Genomic DNA, 24,855 nt, shown 5'->3' on the forward strand with positions numbered 1-24,855 from the left:
ACATGACCACATTTGTTCCTGAGAATAGCTGATGGCAACGTCTATACTTGCTGGAGAGAAGTGTTTGAAGTCAGCATGACGCTGAGTAACATGAGCAGCACGACTGAAAGATGGATATAAATATTACCCCTGAAAGCTCACCTTCCTATGTAAATCCATTTTCCAGAAGGAAGATGTTTGCGATCTCTTTTCTGAGCTGGGGTGAGTCAACGCCCCAGATGAGAGGAAGCTGAAAGCTCCAGGAAATGTTTTTCTACCTGGGAAAGACAAATGTTAAGGTTGCAAACCTTAGAATGGCTTGCCCAACCGATTCACCATGCCCTGCTTCCATCTTGCTTGGCACAGTAAACTGCAGAAGTCAAAAACCTACCATTCCAAAAAATGGCGAACCACCTAAATGCCCCAAAATGGAGGTGGGGGGGCAAGTCAGCAGGTTCATTCACTTCCTCAGTAAATATTTATTGAGTGCCTGTTATGTGCTAGGGATTCTCCTGGGTAGTAGGTTTTCAGGTAATTTTTTCTTCTTTGAATTTGTCAGTGTTTTCCAAATTTTCTCACATGACCCTGTATCGCTTTTACCATAGAATGAATTACTTTACCATGAAAAAATGAATGTTCCTTCAATAAGGACAATGTCAACCACAGGAACTGATGTTCTGAGGGCAGTCTGGCTGCATGCTCCAGCTACTACTGCTGTGTAACAAATCACCCCAGACACAGTGGCGCGAAACAACCCTCGGCCTTTGTTTGTCTCATGGTTCTGGGGGTCCATGGGCTTCAGCCGGACGTTTCTTCCTTGGGGCCTCTCATGTTCATGCAGTTGCAGTCAGATGGTGGCTGGTGCCGGAGCATTTTGAAGTCCTCATCATTCACATGCCTGGTGTTTGATGCTGGCTGTCAGCAGTGACCTCAGCTGGGCTCCCACACAAGCAAGTGGCCTCCCTGTTTGGCCTGGGCATCTTCATAGCACGGTGGCTGGGTTCTAAGGTTGAGTGTCCCAAGAGAGAGCCAGATGGATGCTACATTGTCTTATGATCTAGTCTCAGATGTCACACAGCGTCACCTCCACTGCAGTCTGTTATTAGAAGCATGTCATGAAATTCAGCCCATATTCAAGGGGAGAGGACTTAGACTATACCGTTTGATGGGAAGAATGTCAAGAAATTTGCAAACATCTTTTAAAGTGATTGCACAGTGGTTTCCTCAACTAAAGTTCCCAGAACCTCCACAATGCTTCAGCATTACCAGCCATCCTACCCACCACTCCATGAGTCCGTCTTGTCCATCTTCTCAGCACCCCTAACCCCACCATGAACCGTCATGAAAGAGAAACCAGAGACAGCAGATGCCTCCACACATACACACACTCTCTCGAAATGTTCTTACAGTGGAACCTGAACCCCCTTCCCAAGGTGAACACTCTCCCCTCACTTCCTCCATGACCTTGCCTACCTTCCTCTCCATTCACTCTCACATTCTTGAAATGTAGTAAGTTTCTTCACCTTAAATAAGCGCATTCCTCAGAGCCTAGGGTAGGGAGACCAAGTTATTGCGTGGGGCACCTTGGTGGCTCAGTTGGTTAAGCATAGGACTCTTGATTTCAGCTCAGGTCGTGATCTCAGGGTCGAGAGATCAAGATCAAACCCCAGGTCAGGTTCTGCACTAGCATGGAGCCTGCTTAAGATTCTCTCTCCCTCTGCCCTCACCCCCCTCAAAAAAAAAAAAAAGTTAATACAATAGGCCAGCCCAAGTCCAATTACGGCAGTAGGAAAAGGGAGAGCCAAAGGAAAGTTCACTTTGGAAAAGAATGGCCACACCCTTGGAGGTGACAATATGGAGATGAAAAAGGGAGTTTTGAACATGACTTTGAGGTTTCTGGTGTCTGCGTTCCATGGATCCTTCCTTAGTATCTTTCTTACTAAATGTGGGTAAGTTCTGGCTTCCTAAATCCCAGAGGAGGGAGTGGTCACATGTCCTGCTGAGGGGAAGAGGCTGAGAGGCCGAATGAAGCCTTCCAGAGAGGAGCAGAGACAGGAGGTAGCAGGGGCACGGTGCTGGGACCACGAGTGCTCGGAGTCAGGGCTTGTCAGGACGCGGTCCCAGAGCTGCCCAGGCTCTGACAGCTCTCCTTCAGATCTGGAGCCGCTCCAGGGGGAGGCCGGGAAATCCACCCTCTCCTTTAAAACAATTTCTTTGTGGTAAAACATACATAACACAAAATTTATCATTTTAACCCTTTTTGAGTATACAATTCAGTGGCATTAAGCACATTCATACTACTGTATGATCACCACCACCAACCATCTCCAGAACTTTTCCTAAACTGAATCACCCTGAATGGAAACTCTGTCCCCATGAAACATTAAACTGTAACTCCCCATTGTCTCTTCTCCCTCCCCCAACAGCAGCACCCTTCTACTCTGTCTCTACGAATCTGACTACGAAAGGTACCCCGTATAAGTGAGATCATACAGTACTTGTCCTCTCATGTCTGGCTTAAAACTCAACGTAATGTCGTCAAAGTACGGCATCCATGGAGCGTGTCGCAGAATTTCATTCCTTTTTAAGGCTTAGTAATATTCCATTGTATGTATAACCACATTTTGTTTATTCATTCATCCACTGATGGGACACTTGGGTTATTTCCACCTTTAAGCTACAGGAATAACGCTGCTATGGACATGGCTGTGCAAGTCCATTATCCAGTTCGGATAAACAAAGTCCATATCATAGAATAGTACTCAACAACAAAAAGGAACTATCGACACATTTAACAACACAAATGAACTTCAAAATAATTATCCCGAGGTAAAAGGCCAATAATTACACTGAGTGACGAAAGCCACATCCCCAAAACAGTACATATATGATCCATTTATATAAAGTGATGAAAAGTACAATCTAGTCTATAGTGATAGAAAGCAGATCAGTGGTCATCTGGAGAAAGCAGGGGAGCAGTGGTGGCAAACAGATTACAAAGGGGCATGTGCTCACATCAGCAGCACACACGCTAAAGATTACAAAGGGTCACCAGAACATTTTGGGGGGTAATGGATATGCTCATTACCTTGACTGCAGTGGTACACGTGACAAACATCATCAAATTGTACAGTTTATGTGCAGTTTATTATAAATTATGGCTCGATCAACTATTTTTAAAAGTAAACAAACAAACCAACAAACCAGGGTATACAACATGATCCCATATATGTTGAAGGTAGAAAAGAAGAAAGAAAAAAAATACAGCATCCACTCCCAAACGTTTCCAGCAATTCTCTCTAGATGGGATTATAAATTCACATCTTTGCAAGAAGGAGTTTGTGTGGCTTAAATATGTTTTCTAATTTCCCTGCAATCAACAGATATTGCCTTCCTAATAAGAGAATCCACTGGTAAAAGTATGCTCCTTCGTACAAAGGACATAAGCCTCAGCCCCCACACGTCCTGCGGCACGAACACCACTGTACTGGCAAAAAGGCCTCCCAACTGCTCTTATTTCTTTGCAGGAACCACCCCCCTCCCACCTTCCACTCTGTGGTTGGTCCAAGAGGGGTGGACTCCACACCCATGCTGGCCGTGGGCCCAGGGCCTCACCAATCAGGACATCCTGGGCCCCTGGCCACAGGAACTCGTGCAGGGACCCACCGAGGGATTTTCAGGAACTCTTAAGGAAAAGGCTCTTTCTTCAGGGACTCCAAGCTAAGTGGATATAAGTCTGAAGCTGCCCACGGAGGAAGGGGGAAACCTGCCACCTGGTCAGAGTCCACCTCAGAAGAAAGCCAAGTGGAGGGAAATAGGGGAAGAGACCAAAGGAGACAAGTTTCTAACATCTTTGTTAGTGCACCTGGATCCAGCTGTGTCTAAAGCCACTTACCATTACGGGAGCCAGTGAATTCTTTCTTTTGCTGGGGTGACTGTCCCGTTCCTGAACCTCCAGTGCTGACCAGGCTCAGCAGGGATCCGCGAACCCTGCACCCTCCATTCCTCCATCCCTCCCCTCCCCTTTAGATCATTATGGTTGCTGGGCAGCGTCTGCGTCGAGGGGCCTCTGCCCCCAGAACTTTGTCGGCCTCTCATTCCTACTGTTGGGAGAAGTCCAGAGACTCTTGAGCCTGGCTGTCTGGGTTTGAACCCTAGTTCCACCAGTTACTAGCTGTGTGACCTTGAGTCTGTTTCTGGACCTTTCTGGGTCTCAGTTGCCTCAGCTGTAAGAACACGAACTCTTGGCAGAATCCTGGATTAAGTGAAATAATGCACAGTGCCTGGCACCTAGTAAGCACTCAGTACATTTATTAACATCATCACCTACTGAACACCTCACCAAGCACTGCTTTTGGACCTCATTATAATTGCTTATTATTCATTTTATCTTGACTACCATTTGCTGCTTCTAAGCAGTCTAAAGGAGTTGTCACTTTGTGCTCCCAGGGCCCCTGTGGCTCCCTTTAGGACACTTACCACCTTCTGGGGTAACTATCTAGCTCCAGCTCTGTCTCCAACAGGCTGTGGGCTCCGCGAGGCTGGTGGAATCTCATTCTTCTGTCCTGAGTGCCCAGCACAGAGTGTAGCTGAAGCACACACACAGGACGATTCTGGAATGGATCTGGGGGTGGAGCGGGTTTAGGTCATTTCCGAAAGGCAGCCAGGAGCTTGCAGAGTCTAACAACGCACCTCCCCTTGGTCCTTGAATCCACTGTTCAGGTAGTGGCAGAGAATGCAATGGCAGACCCATCTGCAAACTAAGAACTCCTTTCTTAGAAACTGACATTTCTGTCGGGAGCCCTCCTGTTGTTCATACCAGTTAAGCTGTCAGATTAAAATTGACTGACCATTTCTTCATTTTCCAGTCCATATTCATTTACTACTTTATGGATTCATTTTATCCAGGAGCATTCTTTGCCAGTGAATAAGATCGCGGGGGGAGAAGAGCAAAGATTTAATAATAATAAACAGAACATTTTACATTGAGCTAATTCTACCCATTGACTTTTTTTTTTTTTTTTGGATGTTTTGAGAAAGATGGCCAGTTTGCCACCACCTGCTCTGTCCCACTCAGCTCTCTGCCATTCAAGAAACTCTGCTCCATCCTTGGGCCTGATTCCTTGCCAACCCCAGCATCCTCCTCACCTAACCACCATTTCCCCCAAAAACAAAGCTTCAAAAAGAAAGGGGAATGAGATCACGCCACGTTCTGGGAATGAATGCAGTGGCCAACCGGATGACTGTGTGAGCTCCACTCTGTGAGTTCTTCGGTGACTTTTGTCTTTTAATTTCCCAGCACCCCTAAGAGGTCAATGTTATTAGGTATCCCAGTGTTCCAGATGAGGAAACAACAGAGGGGCGATCCCTCCCCAGGGGCATATGGCCAGGAAGACTACAATTAGAACCCAGGCCCCTCTGTCACCAAAGGGCAGATTTGGGGCCCTGTGCACTGTAGGGCCATTGAAAATGCAAGTTGACCTGTACCACGAGCCCTGGGGCTCTGGTGTTGGGGACTGGGGTGGGGGGGGGAGGTTGGGGGGGTAGATAACACCCACCCCTCCCCTCACCCCAGCCTGCAGCCCTTCATTCCTGACAACTGCTGAGACTCCTGGCTGGTATCTCTTAGATTAGCCCCCAGCTATTTTTATTCTGCCCTTGTTTAGGGAAGAAACACAGCTTGGGCAAACCCTCAGGCAGGGCCCCAGGGGGAGACCACCATTAGTTAAGGAATTTCTTTTACATTTTACTACCATCTTTTTTCCCTTAGAAAAATATCCAAATTGGGTCACCCTGCCAAATTGCCTCCAGCAGAGTCTTCTGACTTCCTAAATCCACTAACACACTGTATCAGCCTCCTCCAGAACAATATTGACCTTTGAATGAAGTCTCATCTCTTGGGCTGGTGGCAAGAGGTGTGAAGCAGATGGGCTTGGTGAAGGGAAAAGGAAGCCTGGGAGAGGAAATGGGAGGTGTGTCAGGGAAGTCAGGGAGGCTGGAGAAGAGCCAGGCCAGTGCCTGGGAGGGAGAGGTCCCTCCTGAAGAGGAGGAGTCTCACAGACAGGACAGCTGAATCGAGATGATAGAAGGCAGAGCTGACAGAGATCTGGAGCTCATCTGAGAGTCTATAATGGAGACAGAACTTGGAACTTACTGACAGGGATGCTCTGGCTGACTGTTAAACTGGGGGGTAAGGATGACCTTGCCTGTGAGAGAATACATAGAAGGAGAAGAGGGAAGAAGCTCTACTAAGCCAGCACTTCAGGCTGAAGAGATGAAGACCGAAGAGTGAGCAGGAGTTGCCAGAGAACAAGAGGAAAACAGAGAGTGTGGAATCACAGAAGCAGGAGGTCTCTGGCAGGAACCAATGCCCACCATGGTCGACAACTGCTAAGGATGAGCTGGGGGGGGGGCACACATCCTTCAGATGAACAGCCTGGAGGGAACTGGTGACCCCAGGGAGGCTTACTTATGGGAGTGTGACGGCAGCAGAAAGCAGACTGAAGTGGGCCGGGGAGTGGGAGGTGAGGAGACAGACTGTGTCAGAGAAGTTGAGCAGTAAAGGGGAGAAGACCGAGCAGTGGCTCAAGGGGGAAGGCACCTCCTTCGACGTCCTGTCGCAGACCAATGCGCCCTCCCTCCACACGTCCCTATGGCAGCCAGTGCACAGGCATCACTGTCATTCTGTGTTGTCCTTAAAGGCAAGGGGGGCACACATTTACATGCAGTCCTCAGGCATCTAACACACAGTGGAACTCGACAGACAGTAGACGCTTTCGATGATGATGAAGACGATGATGAAAAACATAGATTGTTGTAGATCAGGAAGTCTCCTGTTTCGGGGAGTAAAAGAACAGACTCCCTAAGAAGTCTAACCGGTAAGAGTGCCTCCTCTGTCTCTGGGCATTCCTCCTCAGTCTCATGTGCTGGTTCCTCTTTTTTGTCGTTATTTCTTCTTTATCTATACTCATATCTCTGGGCAATCTCATCCAACCTCATGGCTTTAAATCCTATCTATGTGCCCTCTTCCAAATTTATACCACGAGCCGTGACTGCTCTCCCGAACCCCAGACTCACATAACCACGTGTGAACCTGGCATCTTGACTAGGGGGTCTAACAGACATCTCAAGCCCAACATGTCCAAAACCCAACTCCTGCTCTTTTCCTCCTTTAGTTACTTAGGCCAAGAATTCTATAGTTTTGGGACACCTGGCTGGCTCACTTGGTAGAGCGTGTGACTCTTGATCTCAGGGTTGTGAGTTCAAGCCCCATGTTGGGTGTACAGATTACTTAAAAATAAAAGGACATTAAAAAAAAAAGGAATTTCATAGTTTTGGCTCTCACTCCTTCCAAAATGAGATCCAGGCCTTCAAGAAACCTTATCCTACTGATTCTATCTTCAAAATATAGCCAGAATATGACTACTTCTCACCAGGCACAAGCCACCATCATCTGCCATCTGGACATCTGCAACGGTCCTCGCAGCTGGCCACCCTGCTCTGCACTTGTCTCGTTCACTTTGTTATCAATGCATAGGTCATATCAAGTCACTCGTGGGCTTCAATGGCTCCCCATGTCCCTCAAAGTACAAGCTCAATCATTCCAGTGACCTACCAGGCTTTTCATGATTTTGTTCCCGCTCCGTCTGCTCTCCTGTGCTACTTCTCTACCACTCCTCACACTCCGCCCTAGTCACACTGGCTTCCTTGCTATTCCCCCACCAGTCGTGCTCCGGTGCACGCACAGATGCACTTCTTTTCAGAAGACATCAGAGTGTCTTCTGATGGGTGGGGTTTTCCCCACATCAAGCAATTCCAGCAGGGTGTCCTATAATTCAACTCAATTCGAGCACTACCTCCCTGGTCATCAGATCCCACAGGTTAGGGGCTCAGTCCCACAAAACTGCAACCCCATCCCCCCTTCAGCTGCCCATCACAAGTCTAGGTTGTCATGGGTGCTTCTGACCAACAGGCCATAGATGGGAGGTTCCCATGATCACCTCCTCCTTGGGTTTCATTAATTCACTAGAGAGGTTCACAGAAATGAAGGAAACATTTTACTTACTAGATTACCCGTTTATTACAGGAGGCTATAACTCACGAACAGCCAGATAGAAGAGATGTAGGGGCAAGGCATGAGGAAAGGACGCACAGCTTCCATGCCCTCTCCAGGTGCACCACCCTCCCTCCATCTCCACGTGCTCACCAACCCAGAAGATCTCTGAACCCAGTCCTTTCAGGTTTTTGTGGAGACTTCATGACACAGGCATGACTGATTAAATCATTGGCCACTGGTGACTGAACTCAATCTCCAGCCCCTCTCCCCTCCTCTGAGCCCACTGGCAACCAGCCCGAACCTTAGTGCTTTCCAAAAGTCACCTCAAGAAGATAACAAAAGAAACCTTTATCACTCTCATTGCACAAAAGTCCAAGGGCTTTAGCAGCTCTGTGCCGGGACCAGACACACCAAATCTATATTTCTGATGATAAATCACAGTATCACAGATGCTCCCACTGTAGGCCTTTGTGCTAGCTCTAGCTGGCTCCTGTGTGGAACCCTCCTCCCTCAGCAGTCCACATGGCTAAGATGTCTTCCTCCCCAACAAGCCTTTGCTCAGATCTTACCTCCTCAACGAGGCCAGCTCTGACCACCCTACTTAATACTGCAAACCTATGCCTGCACCTACATTCCAGGTTTCCGTTAGCTGGCTTCACTTTTCCCTAAAACACTTATTTTCTAAGAGAATGAATAATTTATTTAGTATCTTAATTGTTTATCATCTGCCCATGCTCCCCCACATATCGTAAGTTCCATGACGACAGGGAATCTTTGTTTTTTTCACTGACTGTACCTAACACAGTGCCTGGTACAAAGTAGGTGCTCAGTAAATACCTGAATGGATGCCCTCTTGACAGCTGCTCTATCCCTTTAACTCCCTGACCATCATCTAAGCAAAAGGTAGAATACAAGTTTGCCTTACTGTTAACAGTAAAAATTAATATCATTTATGAAAAATCTTCTAAAGCTGTAAACTTTGTACATTTGTATGGCTTTTTTTTTTTTAAGTCTGGTATCTGAAAAAAAAATCCGTAAGAGCATTCCACATGGACTGATGGAGAGTCCTCAACACAGCAAGACCACAGAGCAAATGTGAACACTGCCCCCTCATGGTCGAACGTGGCGATGGCTGCTTTCTGCCCAGCCAGCCAACTTGGGGATGATTTTGAATCCTGGTGGCTGGCTGATTGGGGTTGCAAGATATAACGCTATTGATGACATTTCAAGTTCAACCTATTTGCAGAAGGAAGCAAGTCAAAGAAGAATAAAGTCAAAGGGAGATTTTTTAAGGAGTACAGAGCCCACACATTCCCATATTGGAAGGAGGATGTTGACAATTAGTGGGAAGTAGTAAAGAAAAATGTTAAGACAAGAAAATCCTAAATTGATAACATCCATCTGCTGCACTTACAGCTGGAATCTGAGTGGGAATTTCCCATCTGTGCTTTATTCTCAGCTTTAATTTGACTATAAATAAGACACATGCATGCATATTTTGCACTGAGTGTCTTCTGAGGCCAGAAATTGTTTAAGAATGATACATATAGAAGTGTCTGTACACACACACTTTTAACTTAGAACATGACCATTAAACTAGTCAGTCTGAGGTGTGCAGCCAATCTCTTACACACTTGGTCCTGTGACAATCTGGCACTTCCTAACTGAAGCCTTAACTGCGGACACCCTCCCTGTGCTCAAGGAGATCTAAACAGAACTTCTGGCGCCCAGGCCAGTTTTCACTGAGGCCCAGCATCCTGGAGGTGGCCCCATTCGGGAAGCCCACTGTCCAGTCAGACAGAAGCTGCACTTGTTACTTTACATTCTTGTCTGATTCTCATATTGACTCTACAAATGTCTACATGGACTACCACCCCCACTTTACAGGTGGGGGAACTGAGGCTTAGTGACAAAAGGTAACTTGCCCATGGTCATATGGTCCTTTAATAGTAGAGCCAAGACTCAAAACCGAGGTTCAGAGTCCATGTTCTTTCCACTTTCCCCTCTGCCTCCACATTACACCTCCTAGGGCCTCTGGAGCTATAAATAGTAGGGAGGCTGGGATTTCATCTGTGAGGCCAGCCAGGCCTATAGCACAAGGAGACACTAACATCTCCCAGCCTGAGCCCTACTATCCCCCAGAACTCAGGCCCAGACAGGCCTCAGCTTATCACTAGCCCCGCTCTCATGGTTATATTTAGCTCTGGACCTCAAAGAGAAAGACATGGGCCAGCCCCCAAGACACGGCACACCCCCAGGCCAGGCCCACCACTGTACATAGCAGGAGAAGCATGTCCGCCTGAGCCTTTTCAGATGTAGTGTCAGCCACCTCCAGTGGGGGCTTTTTGTAACTTGCTTTCCTAGAGCCTATGAGATCTCGTTCTTCTTGCTCCCCGAGGGAGGAACCACCGCTGCTTTACCAAGTATTTGTAACGGTCAGCAGTGTCTATAATACAACATCATGTGGCTGTTGCTTAATAATCCTTTTTTGAAGGAACAAATAAATGATCTAAGTTCATGTCCTAGAAACCTGGACATCAAAAACAGGACACAGATTCCTAGAAGGATACCTTATAAATCCACATGCATTTCATTCTATTAAATATAGTCAAGTTTATTCAAGGAATGGACATAAGTTCTCCTTATTCTTCTTCTCCCCACTTCTCTCTTCCTTCCACCAGATCTGGCATTAAGGCTACAGCAGGAGAAGGAGAGAGAGGAGGATCCAGTTCTGAAGGCTGGCCTCTGCGTGCCCCATGTGACAGCCACACACACTGTGTGACAGCTCCTGGAGTCCCTGTGTCGTGTAGGTGTCTCGATGACAGGCCTCCCTCCCCTTGCTCTACTGGTCCTTTACAGGCCAACCAGCTGCCTGCAGAAAGCTGGGGGGCTGTGTCCGCAGTCCACCTGCTGAGCAATTGGAGCAGGCTGCAGAGGTGTGCACTGGTTTGGCGGCCTGGGCCAGAGCTCAGGAGCATGGCCGGATCCTGACACTGGAGTTTAAAGGGCAAAAGCTGGTAATTCCAGATCTTACAGAAACGGAAAGAGCCGCTTTTTTACAATATAGAGGACCGTAGCAAGGAAAAGGGCCAGGGCAAGGAAAATGAGAAGCTTGTCCGTCAGCTCTCGGCGATTATATTTTGTGATAAGCTTCCGTCCCAACTGGATGGTCCCTGACATGGACTTAAACTCTTCATTTGCATCCAGGATAGTCCGGGAAGAATTGGCTGAAACAAAAGAGGGAGGGAGCCTGACTCAGAGACTGAAGAGCACCAAATCCAAAGACGTTGCTCTGCTGGCTGGGTTACCAGCAAATAACACTGCACTCTGTAGCAAGTTCCCGTCAGCCGTAAGCAAAGATGTGAGCAGAGACAATCCAGAGGACCAAGGAACAAGGATATTTTAAGGAAAGCACCTCCCTAGGTCCCTTCCAGCTCTGAGTGATGTGGTTTGTTTATATACAATGTCACAGGGCCACAACTAGGCGTTCTCCAAGTGAACATCACCAAGGAAAAAAGAATAGAGTTCCTTTCCCTTTCCTGCCCATTAATCTCAGTTTTCCAAAGCAGGTGCTGGTGAGAACCACCAGCCCCAAAACGAACCCAGGTGACTGTGGCCAGGCACTATGAGGTCTTTTGGGGGCAGATACTAGGAGTTACCCAAGGCTTTCCACCTGAGGTGCACCCTGCCAGGACCCCTGAGAGTCAGATCTGCTCTTGGTGGGACCCTAACAAGTTGGGCTGGGCCCTGCCACCAGCCCCCACACATATCAGTGCTTCAGTCCTGGGACACTGCTGTAGTTTTAAAGATGTCACGCCTATGCTCTGGCCACTGTATGAAATCTAAGGGGAGGAACATGTGCCTTAAGGCTCACTGTGCCCAGGAGTCAAATATACTTCTGAGTATGGGTATCTGAGCCTGACACTTGGGTAAGAAGGTCTACCTGGCAAGATTCTCTCCCAAAGCCTAACATCATCAGAACATCCACAGAATAAAATATGCTGTTAAGTGGAAAAGTGAGGTGTGAAAGAGCATATGTGAAAATTTCCATTTACGTAAAAGAGGAGAATAAACAATATTTAATCTGCTTGTGCTATACGTGCTTGGAGGGTCTCAGAGGGATATAAGAGCAACGGGTAACAGCAGTTACCCTTAGGGAGTAGACCTGATGGCCAGGGGTCAGGGGGAGGTCAGAGGAGAGAGCTATCTTTTGATTCTCTCTTGTACTGTCCAGGGCTGTGCAGTCCAAGATGGCAGTCCCAAGACACAGGTGGCCCTTGAGCATGTATATGTGGGTAACCAAACAGAGATGTCCCTAGGTGCAAAGTACACACGATTTCAAAGACTTAGTATGAGAAAAAGGAAGGTAAAATATCTCAATAGTTTTTCACATTAATTACATATTGAAATGGTAGTATTTCATATGTAAAGGGTTCAATAAATTCATAGGTTTCGTTTTACCTTTTTTAATGTGCCCGACTAGAAAATTTAAAGTTAAATATGTGGCTCACATTATATTTCTTTTTTTTTTTTTTTTTTAAAGATTTTTTATTTATTTGACAGAGATAGAGACAGCCAGCGAGAGAGAGGGAACACAAGCAGGGGGAGTGGGAGAGGAAGAAGCAGGCTCATAGCAGAGGAGCCTGATGTGGGGCTCGATCCCAGAACGCTGGGATCACGCCCTGAGCCGAAGGCAGACGCTTAACCGCTGTGCCACCCAGGCACCCCTCACATTATATTTCTATTGGACGATGCAGGCCTAGAGGTTTTTTTCTTAACCAGGTAATGCATTTTACCTTTTCACAAAATTAAAAGTCAGTAAGTAGGGGCGCCTGGGTGGCACAGCGGTTAAGCGTCTGCCTTCGGCTCAGGGCGTGATCCCGGCGTTATGGGATCGAGCCCCACATCAGGCTCCTCTGCTATGAGCCTGCTTCTTCCTCTCCCACTCCCCCTGCTTGTGTTCCCTCTCTCGCTGGCTGTCTCTATCTCTGTCAAATAAATAAATAAAATCTTAAAAAAAAAAAAGTCAGTAAGTAAAAGAAATTACCAGAGGAAACAGAGCAGCATTTATATAAAGGCAGATGAAAGGGGAAAATAAACACTCAGATAACAAAAACCCTCTCGGTCCTTTCTCCATATGCCTACTGCCATCCCAAAAACCTAAGTAAGAGCCTGTTCAAAACAATCTAATAGGCCTTTTTCAACTTCCTATTACAGAGAATTTTAAAGCATCACCGAAAGAGACAGAACAGTATCATGAAATGCCCTGTGCCCATCACCCATACCCAAGAACCACCAACTCCCTGGCGCTCCTGTCCCCATACTACCCCACCCAGTTGCAGCAAATTCCAGAAATTATATCCCTAATATGTTTTTTTTAAGAAAACTGTAGTCCTAATAGGCTCTTAAATCAAGCTGAATTTGTGAGCTGTAAGGAAAGGACTAAGAATTGCATTCTTCTTTCTTCAATAGTTTTCTCTCTCACAAAATGGGCCCTAAGAACAGCCCTCAACACCCCAGAAGCCATCAGCATCTGTGCACCCTTCTCACCACTTAACTGTATCATCTATTTCTGATATGTGTGGCGGGGAGGGGGGTGTCTGTCATCTGCATCAAAGCAGAAAAGCCCTCCATTCAAAGGCCAGGTGGCCTGCTATTTTGCACGTTCTCCCAGGCCTCTCCCAAGGATTAAGCCCCACCCCCAGCACGCATGTAGCGGAGGTGACTGGCTGATTCTGAGCCTAAATGCCCAGATAAGTTTCAAACACAGGGACTGACCTTGGGGACAAGTTGCTTGCTTTCCTTTTCCTTCCTCCTGTTTGAATAGCACACTGTAAAAGAAGTGGCTCAAAATTATAGATACTTTTTAAGGGGATAATGGTATTGTGGTTTGGTTTTGTTTGTTTTTTATTTCAAGAGTCTCTTATCTTTTAGAGAGACATATTGAGATATTTATAGATGATGTCTGTGATTTGCTCTGAAATAATCCAGACGGAGGCCCAGGAAGGGTGGAGCTGAAACCAGATTGGCCATAAGCTGACAACTGCGTACCATGCTCCCTGCTTTTGTCTCTTTGTGAAATCTTCCAAAACTGTCTCAAACAGTAAACTCTCTCCTTCTGTTTTCCAATACAGAGGACCCTGAAGAGGGCCAATTCTCTTCCGCATTAAAAGGGAGACACCATGGGAAAGCTGCTGGAGAGAACCAGATGCTCGAGCGGCTTCTTTTGTGGCCTCTGATTGTATCTTTTAAAAGGAGTTCACAGTAAAAATAACATTGGACGGTATAATTGTAAGCTGAGGCCCTAGCAGACTAACCAGCAGCTGATACACTAAACATCTTCCCAAGCAATGATTCCCCAACTTGCCTGGCCATGGGTCCACAGAACTCCAGAGAAAAAAACAGACTCTCAGGCCCCTCCCCCAGCCCTGTGGGAACCCAGTCTCCAGGAGAAGGCCTGGGGATTTCTGCTTTTCACATAAGACCCTGGGAGTGCTTCTGCCGGAGAAACATTTTGACAGGGCCGTGCCGGTCTTCTAGTACAACCATAAAAATCAAAAAGAGAGATGAGAGCAACACACCCCACTCTGGGCAACACCATACTGTCAAAGAAGTGAGAAGACACACAGGTCATTAAGCTTAGGGATGAGGGTGGGGATAGGGGGCAAAGGTGGAAGAGCCTGGTGGCAGGTGCCAGGGCAAGGACTCTGGAGCTGGAGTGTCTGGGAGAAGCTTCTAACTCCAGGTCCGGCTTTACCTAGCGTCTGCATGGCTTCCTCGCTCTGCTGGACCTGCTGGGACATCATCCTGCTGATCCCCATGAGGCTCTCCGTGATGGCACTGGAGGTCTGGGCCAGGCTCTCTTTGGTGGTTTTCCTACAAGTCCGGAGTGGGAGGAGGAATGTCAACAAAAGCCTGGGTGTAAGAAAACCCCATCTTCAAATGAGATTCCATTTTTTTATCCATCAAAATAACATATATGTAAATATCGATGATCACAGTCAACACCAGCAGGGGCATGCTGACACCACACTCCTGGAGACTGCCAGCAGGAGCGCAAGCTGGTGCTACCTTCTGTAAAGCAATTTGGCAATACGTGTTAGGGTACTAGGAGCCTTAGAAACACTTATGCCTTTGGTCCAATAGTCTCATCCCTGGGAATCTCTCCAAAGGACATATCCAAAATGTGGACAAAGCCTTATGTCCTAAGATATGGCCTTGTGTATTATTTACATTACTGACAAACTAGAAAAGTAAACACACACAAACAGGGAATTAGCTAATACAAGGGAATACTATGTACTCTTAAAACTTTGTTCACAGAGTTTTCTAAAACAACAAGCAAGGCTTTGTGCTATAATACCATGTGAAGAAGAGCAGGGCACTAAGTTTTATATATGGTATGATTCTGACTTCGTAAAAAAAATGGTGGGAATGGTGGGAGGCAATATATCAAAATGCGTGCAACACAATGACAGTATGGTTTCATTTTGTCATTAATATTTTTCTTTATTTTACCAGTTTATTACAAATAAACATGTATTTCTTTCATACTTCAAAAAATATTGCCTATATGATAAAATTAAGTACCAGTTTTACACTGAAAACAAGAAGGGGTTCCCTACGCAGGTTTTGCACCTTGCCAATTGCTATCTGTTCTATCATCAGGGCCCAGAAAGATAAAAAGACAGATACCTTTGCCTTAAGAGGTCTCCTCCCTGGAGAAGTTCTGCTTTCTCTAGATTGTCGATAGCAATTTTGCAAGTGAGATTAGCCTTCCTCCATGAGGTCTGATTGCTGGAATCAGAAGGGTCATGCATGAGTTTCTGTCAGTCAGATCAAGTCACAGCAGTTCTTCCTTCTGGCAAAGCAGTGACAGGGAAGGCCACCCAGAAGTGGTCCACAGAGTCCATCTGCACCTCCCGCCATTTCCTCCTCTTGGTTGCCCCAGCAACTCCTCCAGCTCAGGCCACAGCATCTCTGGTCTGGACCCTGGAGGTGCCTCTGGGATGTTCTCCTACTGTCCTACTGCCTGTAGCTGTCCCTTTCCTGTGTTTACAGCCAGCAATGGCTTCAGATGTCAAACTAGCCTTGGGTGCACGAGGCCCTGTTCTGTCAAGTCATCGCTAACATTTTAATGCTCTCTGCCTGGTGCACCGGTTGGTTCCATTTCTTGAGAACCAAGTCTTACTCATCTTTGGATCACCAGTACCTAGAACAACAGTTTCTGGCCCATTAGCCAATCAATAGGTATTATGATAGGTAGAAAAATCACAGAGAGACAGCAACTGCGAGAGCAGGGGGAGAGGCAGAGGGAGAGAGAGGGAGAGAAAATCTCAAGCAGGCTCCATGCACAGTGCAGAGCCTGACATAGGGCTCGATCCCAGGACTCTGAGATCATGACCTGAGCCGAAATCAAGAGTTGGTGACTCAACCAACTGAGCCATGAGCCAGGCGCCCCTGAGTTTTTATTTAAATTCCAGTTAGTTCACATATAGTACCATATTAGTTTCAGGTGTACAGTATAGTGATTCAGCACTTTCCTTTTGCTCAATATTTCTTTAAGACTTGCTGTTCTTTACACACCCAGAACAACCATGAACAAGATAAACACAATGTATTAACAGGGCCCAGTTTGATGTGATTTATGTACATTCTTTACCCGATCTCCCTTATGAGAGACAACTCAAATTTGGTGAACAGCCCCTGGGGCTAGCAGCGCAGCCTTTGTGGATGGACTATAAAAATGTTAATTGGGCCCCTGGAGAATCAAACTCAAGCACTAGAACTCTTAGGCAGCTGGTTCATATCAATTGCGCTAACCCCTGAGATATTTACAGTCAAACACAGGGCAAGGGAAATGATAGGGTGTTTTTCTAAGAGCACCTCGGAGCTTAAAACATTCAAAGGAGCTCTCTGCCACTGGAACAGCATCTGCTATGCCATTTCACACCTGATACTTAAAAAGAATCAATTACATTTTTGAACTGTTAGGAAGGGGGTTCTGCGGGACCTTGTAACACAGAGATGAGTGAGTCACAGTGGCTGCCCTCAAGGGGCTCACATTTACTGGGGAGAAAGACAAGCAAACAAATATTTGCTGTACAGTGTGATAAGCATGATAACCCAGGCAAGCACAACCAGTTTTCACACACAACTGCCAAAGCATTCATTTACTGCTTTCTCTCTCTCCCCTGTAACTCCACATCGTGAATGGTCATTCTCAACTTTCAACCCATGGTAAGCCCAACTTATCTGGTGTAACTTACTATACTTTATACAAGGGGTCCTCTTGACTCAGTGTTTATAATCCGAGTATCCTTGGTGGCCGAGGGAAAGCAAACACCATCGTGACACAAAGTATTACGACTGAGCCACGCACTTTAACACTGGTTGCCACTCACACATCCCTCCCTACTTACTCTATCCTCTACCATGCCCACATCTTTGTCAGTCTCTTCCTGTTGCTGGGTGTTATAAACACAGCTGCTGTCAGCAAGGATGATGCTGGAGAATTATTCAAATCAGAAGCAAAACCATGGACAAATATAGGTCTGGCAGAGTTAGAGCAATTAATAAGGATGAAGGGAACACTCAGAAGGATGACTGAGCAGGGGCTTCAAAAGAGAACGACCTGGCTACCAGAGGATTGGGAAAGCTGACGGAGCCCTTGAAGATTTTTGCCAGAACAACCCTCTTTATGATTACGATACAAAAGTCAAATTGAAGGGACGGTACTGTTTCATGCCATCAGACAATTTTGTTGGAAAGTCCTCCAACTCAATACCCAGAAATGGCACATACCTCAATTACATAAGCAAAGGTTCACACACAGCTACAACGATAACCACCATTTTATTTAACATAGCTTCACCTTATTTACATTTTTGGGGGTTTCATTTTTTAAGATAAGTCCCATTCAAAGCTTTCTAAATTTTGGTCCGTCTTAAGTAGGACTTTCTCTGGTAGCAATTATCCTTAAAGAAAAAGGACCCTGTACTACAAAAGCAACCACTTTTTTGGTTTTGTCTTAAAAATATAAAATACAGTACAATGGTAAATAGGCTTTTGTAAACTATACACAATTTGACCTACCAACAACCCCTGCTGGCCCCTGCTTTGAGAACTACTGATCTAGAGAGGACATTCAGTCCATGTATAAATGACACAACTAAATCATTAAGCCAAGTTTGTTAGGCAAACCTCGTACAAGCGTCCCAGGGAGCAAGTGACCCAGCACAGGCCCCACCTACCTGAGCATCTGCTTTTTGTGATTCTCCACTTCCTGGAGCAGAATTTGCTTCTCTGACTCTTTGTCTTGCTCTTTAGCTGATTGCTCGAGCTCCTTTGAGGGAAAAGAGTTCTATATTAAAATGATTTTAAAAGCCAATATAAAAACCAAAGAGCACTTCTCTTTCTAGGCAGGCTATACAATAGCACTTGAAAACCCTCCTAAAAGAGAACACTTGGGAATGCCAGGTAACATAGAACAAACATCCTTCTAAATATATAGCTGACTTGCAAGAAAGTAAGGATAATCCCCAGGGCCCCAAGGAGAGAAGGGAACTAAGAACCAGAGTGGTCAGCCCTTGAGGAATGCATGGCTGCCCTGGAATGGGAGATTCACTCCTGTAATCTAGGGCACACCTGGAATGAAAAGGGAATAAAAAATTACTAAATAGGAACCCCGTGGTTCCATTTTGAGAAATAGTGGAAATATCAAACTGCTACATGTCTAAATGTTCACTCTCAATCCCTGTACCTATTTCATTATCGACTGGTAGCAAACAATTTGAAGGTTTCACTCTGTGCCCATATTCACATGCCTACATTCATATATATAAAACATATGAAAGTAACAGCCTTTCAAAAATAAAAAATTAAATGATTAAATCAGGGCTAGAGATGGAGGCAAAAAGATCAGCTAGGTTCAGTGACATTGTTAAAATTCTAAAGTGAGGGGCGCCTGGGTGGCACAGCGGTTAAGCGTCTGCCTTCGGCTCAGGGCGTGATCCCGGCGTTATGGGATCGAGCCCCACATCAGGCTCCTTCGCTATGAGCCTGCTTCTTCCTCTCCCACTCCCCCTGCTTGTGTTCCCTCTCTCGCTGGCTGTCTCTATCTCTGTCAAATAAATAAATAAAATCTTTAAAAAAAAAATTCTAAAGTGAACTCTTAGGACAAAAACTACTTATTTTCACAATTGCCTTGAAAATCCCTTAGGAAGGCAACACACAAGACCCAAACATACTATTTCCGAATGGCCAGTTTTTCTTCCAGCTTTGAAACAGACTGTCTTCTGTTAAACAACAAAAGTTGTTGGGGCGCCTGGGTGGCACAGCGGTTAAGCGTCTGCCTTCGGCTCAGGGCGTGCGTGATCCCGGCGTTATGGGTTCGAGCCCCACATCAGGCTCCTCTGCTATGAGCCTGCTTCTTCCTCTCCCACTCCCCCTGCTTGTGTTCCCTCTCTCGCTAGCTGTCTCTATCTCTGTCAAATAAATAAATAAAATCTTTAAAAAAAAAACAACAACAAAAGTTGTTGGCTGGCATCTGGGGCCACATCACAGGAAAAGCACAGGTCTTTATATGCCAGTACCACGAGCAGTGACACCGGGTGCCCCAAGACCCACTCAGGAACGGGCAGATCCATGCACCCATCTTATTCTCATTAGGGCACAGCAGCAGAAACAGGCTATGCAAATGGGTACTTCTCACTCCAGTGGTTTTTGAGATATCACATATACCTTAGTTGGATTCAGGAGTGCTATATGTGTATATGAAGTGATTGGAGACCTCAGAAACAGGAAGGAAGAAGCTAGGCAAAGCGCAGCATGAAAAAAACCCTAGGAGACACTGCGATGCATTCAAAAATTCCTCACTTTTACCTTGAGAGCACGGTAGTACAGTTACCGTCACTGTCAAAATTTTCACTAAAGAACCGGGACAGCTCTCAAGCGGAGGTGATTCCCAGGACGGAGCTTCCTCATTGTTACCCAATCTCCACGTCTCAGCTCTGCAGCTACTCACCTGTATCCTGCGCCGCAAATGCTGAAACTTCTCTTTCACTTTAGTATTCAGTTCAGTAAGTGCACTTAATGGTCCTGAACAATCTCGAATATCCTAGGAGACATTGAAAAGGTGAAGAGGCCTTTCTCGAGGCAATGAAATGAAATGATACCATCTGTACAGTGAGAGAGTTGGCTCAGACCACAACTAAGGCTGGCCTACTGACTGTAATTTGTCCTGATCTTTGCTGCTTACCTCTGCAACACAGGCAAAAACATTATCATTTACATTTCTCTCACACCTCTTTAATTTTGAGCAGGTAATATAAAAGCATAAAAAGAAACACAGTGTCTTTACTTATTAGTTCCTAAAGTTTAACAAAATGCCACCGGGTTAGTATAAAAAGGCTTAAAGCAGCTTGTATGTTCTACAAGAATGGACATCCAAAAGTGATACTTTAACTTTATATCTTTCCAACTTGAAAATCAGGATGCTCAATTCCTGGCATCATAGGACAAGGTTAACTTCAACCTGATTTTACAAACCATCTACTATAAATCACAGTATTTGCAGACATGTCCAAGGATTGATTTAGAATTTGTTTCTGGACATTCAAAATTACTGGGGTCAGGTTTTAGAGCAGGCCCTAGAGCCAGAGTATGTGGTTTCAAATTCTGGCTGTAGCAATTTATTGGCTGTGTAACAAAAAGTCACTTGAGTTCTCTGTGCCTCAGTTTCCTCATCACACTGCCTACCACACAGACCATATATGTACATAAAGCATGTTGCAGAGGAGCTGGAACACAGTAAGAGTACAGTAAATCTAGGTATAATCAATCTTTCTCATTAGCAGTTAGGAGAATCCAGAATCCAAATATTAGAGTACAAAAGGGAACTTAAGCAACTTAGATTATGTGAAAAGGCAATTTTATTTGTATGAATCCTAAATTTATTTTTCTAGACTCATCCCAGAAGTTTTGCAATGTGTACGGAGAAGAAGCGAAGTTGAAGAAGCTTAAATGATTGCATCAAGTTTCCTCATTTGTTCTCTGGCTTACTCGTTAAATCACACTTCCTTGCACCACGATAAGGCACTACTTTGGTTTATTCTGCATCTAGTTTCCACGGGGAATCCTACCTTCTTTCACTTTTTTACCAGAGCTGGTTGCAAATTCTGAGTCTACATCTCATGTTTGGTAACATTTGTTGGAAAGGGAAGTGACTTGCCTAAAACCAAGGTTTAAAACTCCTGGGTTGGGGCGCCTGGGCGACTCAGTCGTTAAGTGTCTGCCTTTGGCTCAGGGCGTGATCCTGGGATCGAGCCCCACATCAGGCTCATCCACTGGGAGCCTGCTTCTTCCTCTCCTGCTCCCCCTGCCTGTGTTCCCTCTCTCACTGGCTGTCTCTCTCTCTGTCAAATAAATAAATAAAATCTTTAAAAAAACTCCTGGGTTTTTTGTTTTTTGTTTTTTTGCTAAATTCAAGGAACTATTTCTACATTCCTAACTCTTGCCTATGCCAATTGGTTATTGCTCTGCTGCCTTCCACCCTTAAATGGCTTAAGGCAAAGCATCTCAATTACCCCATCTGTTAAACGAAGTTGTAAATACTCCCTAGGTCCCTTTTCTAGGCTGACTTCCCCAGTCCGGTCGCAGTTTTGCCACCATCTGCCTTCTGATTCAGGCCTTGGTACTTTACCCGATTTCCTTATTGACCAAGTCACAACTACAGTCTAGGTTAAGTTCATTTCACCGGGTGCCTCCCGTGTCAGGAGGCCTTTGGTACCACGGGACACCGCACACAGCTCAGCGGGCCAGGAGGGGGCGGGGCTTATGGCCCCCAAGACGCCACCAAATGATGGGGAGGGCGGTGACAGAAGGCGGGGAGAACCAGGGTGACAGGTATGTTGCGTGGTGGTCCCAGTCGAGAAGTGTGTGGGGGAGGGGCCAACGGGGGCCACAAAGGGTAAGCCTGGTCTGGGACCAGGGAACATGGAAGTGTCCAGAAGAGGGCAACACAACAGCAAGTGGATGGAGAATCAGGGCCAACGGTCAAAGAGACCGGACCTAAGGGGGACCACAACCGGGTAGCCGGCCATGGGGCGGGACCAACGACCTGAGACTTGACCAAGAGGGGAAAGCTTGGGAGTGAGACCGCCGAGCTCACAGGAGGCCAGCGGAGCCTGGGATTAGGGCTGCTGGAGCCCGGCAGGAGTCCCGGGAATACCTGGATAAGCGCCTTCACCTCCAGGTCGAATTTGACAATCTCTTGGTTACAGATACGGACGTGGACATCTTGCGGAGCCGCCATGTTGAGGACGCCGGCTACGGGCAGCGGCGGTGCCCAAATTTAAGCGGGTTTCCGCGTCACGTTCCTTCCGTGCCCGGTCTTTCAGCAGCGCCCTCTAGAGACCGGCCTGAGGCAAGCGAGGGTAGGTCGGTAAGTCCTGGGGACTTCGCTGAAAACTCGGATGGGCTCAGCCTCGCCTCTTGGTGTGGTCCTAACAAAACAAAGAGGAAGAAGAGGAGTATCAAGGGCGTTTCAGCAGTGGCTTTCCCCCATCTACCTATCTAAGAGCCCATTCTAATGACTACATATTTTTTGCATAGAGGGAAAAAAAAGACGGGAAGGAAAGTATCAACTGGGATGTTTCTGGAAGGTGGAGTTAACAATTTCTTGTATGTGTTTAAATTTTCTTATATTTTTCATATGTTGTACAGTGAATATAAATTGTAGAGAAAATGAGAAAATGAAAAATGTTATTACTTCTTTTAATGTATGGAATTCAAGGCAGGTCTCTTAGAGCACCCCGTGTCAGTTCAACACACATGGTCCAAGGGTTCTAAAATCACAACTGATGAAGTCACCTTCCAGCCTATACCTCTTCTACGGCTCCTGGCAATTTCCTTTTGTGTACAGTTGGATTTATTAAATCTACCTCGCTAGAATAGTTTTGATGGAAATAATGAAGAGCAGACCCTCAACAAATGGTGGCTCTTTTGTTTTACTTTTATTATTAAATAGTCCAAGTTTCTTAGCTGTTCTTCAAGGCCATCGGCCACCTCACTCCATCCCTCTCCTGGATTCCTCAAGCTCTTTTTGGATCTGTAGCTTTGGAATGTGCTGTTCCCTTTTCTTAGAATGCTTACCCCCTCTTGCTCCCACCCCATCTACTTTTGTTCACATCAGCAAGCATAAATTATGAAGACCTGAATGCCTAGCTGTGTAATTCTCTTAATCCTTCAACCCTACTTGAAATAGGCAATACCCCCGTTTTACAGATCAGTAGATGGACTAAGAGTAGGTAGATCAAAGTGAAACAAACCAAAATTGAACATCCCTGCCCCAAAGTTACCCAACTTGAAACAGTGGCAGAGCCTTCACTGAGAGCCATGTCTTCCCTCAAAAACCAAATATGACTCCTTGGGTAGTGTTGTACACGTGGGGCTATGTAGCTTGCCCATCTTTGTTTCTCCAGTGCTCCACACACCGTCCCTTAAGGTGTTCATCACCCCACTTCACCTACTAGGCAGTGTATTGCCGGCTTGGGAGTCGACCCTGCTTGAATCCTGCTGGACAACCCACTTCACATCTCTGTGCCTCAGAATCCTGAGGCTAACTGCTGGTAATCACAGGGTTGTTAGGGGGATTAAATGAGGTAGTACATGAAAAGCGCCAAGCACAGTGCAGTAATGTGGCATGTGTTTCAGAACTCAATGGGCATTAGCTGCCATGACATTACTGATATTTCTGGAGCACTTCCTATGTGCCAGGCACTTTGTACTAAGTTCTTAATGTGTGTCATCTAATTTAACTCTCATGACAACCCTATGAGGTAGAACTATCCACATTTTACACGTGAAGAAATAGGCAAAGAGAGAATGACTTGCCCAGTGCAAATGGAAGCGCTAGTCGAAGGATATGTGCATTTTAAAATTTAGATACATATTACCACGTTGCTCTTCAGAGAGGTTCTATCAATTTACACTCCCACAGCAGTGCGGTACAAATGCCTGCTTTCCCACGGCCTCACCAACGTGCTGTGTTAACAAATCCTAGGATTTTTGCCAATTTGATTACGTGAAAAATGCCATCTTCTAATCTGCATTGCTCTTATCATGAAGGAGTTTGAGTGCTATTTGTATTTACTTTCTCATTTCTCTATTGGGTAGTTGTTCTTTCACATACCAGTTTCCAGTAGGATTAGCCCTTAGAGATAAGCTTTTTGCATAGTCTATGGAATTTCTTTTTTTTTTTTAATTTTTGTTTCACATAGAATTTATCAATCTTCGTTTTTGACTCCTGGATTTAGGATCCAAGTTAGAAAGGCCTCCCCACCCCCACCTCACAGGTTTTAAAGGAATTGCCCACTTTTCCTTCTGCTAACTGTTCATTTATATATTTTGATATATATTGGCACAGAGCCAACTTTTTTCCTCCAGAGTCTCCCAGTTGTTCCAACCCTGTTTTCTGAAGAGTCCATTTTCTTCTCACTGGTTCTGGATGCTACATTTACCATAATAATGTTTGAATCTATTTCTAGACCCTCCATTCTGTTCTATTGGCCCATTTATTTATGCCCCAAAATGAGTTTTATAGTTTTATGTGTTTTAATGTGTTTGGATTAAATCTTTCCACCCCCCGCCCCACAGCATCTTCCAGCTATTATTTTTTCCCCTATGAACTTTAGTGGTTTTTTTTTTAACCCCATTGGTGTGTTTTGAGATAGCATTAAATTTTTAATTTAATTTTGAGGACTGACAGCTTCATGTTGTTGGCCGCGTCAGTTCAAGAACTTGGGTCTTTCTTTCCATTT

General features: G+C 45.7%; 1 protein-coding gene across 3 annotated transcripts; it reads right to left on the reverse strand.

Moving 5' to 3' along the window:
• Window positions 1–438: 438 nt before the first annotated feature.
• BNIP1 (BCL2 interacting protein 1) lies at window positions 439–23,404 on the reverse strand. Of its 3 annotated transcripts, none has more exons than XM_019797178.2 (6): window positions 22,266–22,771; window positions 20,061–20,153; window positions 18,289–18,380; window positions 15,731–15,832; window positions 14,793–14,911; window positions 439–4,603 (listed from the first exon to the last, which is right to left on the reverse strand). In XM_019797178.2, exons 1-6 carry the CDS (start codon window positions 22,347–22,349, stop codon window positions 4,455–4,457), a joined length of 639 nt encoding a protein of 212 aa, XP_019652737.1. In that variant the 5' UTR covers window positions 22,350–22,771; the 3' UTR covers window positions 439–4,454. The 3 variants fall into 3 exon arrangements, with proteins under 3 accessions (XP_019652737.1, XP_034512618.1, XP_002916970.1); XM_034656727.1 differs by lacking the exon at window positions 439–4,603 and adding an exon at window positions 4,610–6,812 and having other exon boundaries at window positions 22,266–23,404; XM_002916924.4 differs by lacking the exon at window positions 439–4,603 and adding an exon at window positions 6,819–11,262 and having other exon boundaries at window positions 22,266–22,720.
• Window positions 23,405–24,855: the final 1,451 nt, after the last annotated feature.

Source organism: Ailuropoda melanoleuca, chromosome 3, assembly GCF_002007445.2.
Source record: "Ailuropoda melanoleuca isolate Jingjing chromosome 3, ASM200744v2, whole genome shotgun sequence".
Classification (NCBI taxonomy): domain Eukaryota; kingdom Metazoa; phylum Chordata; class Mammalia; order Carnivora; family Ursidae; genus Ailuropoda; species Ailuropoda melanoleuca.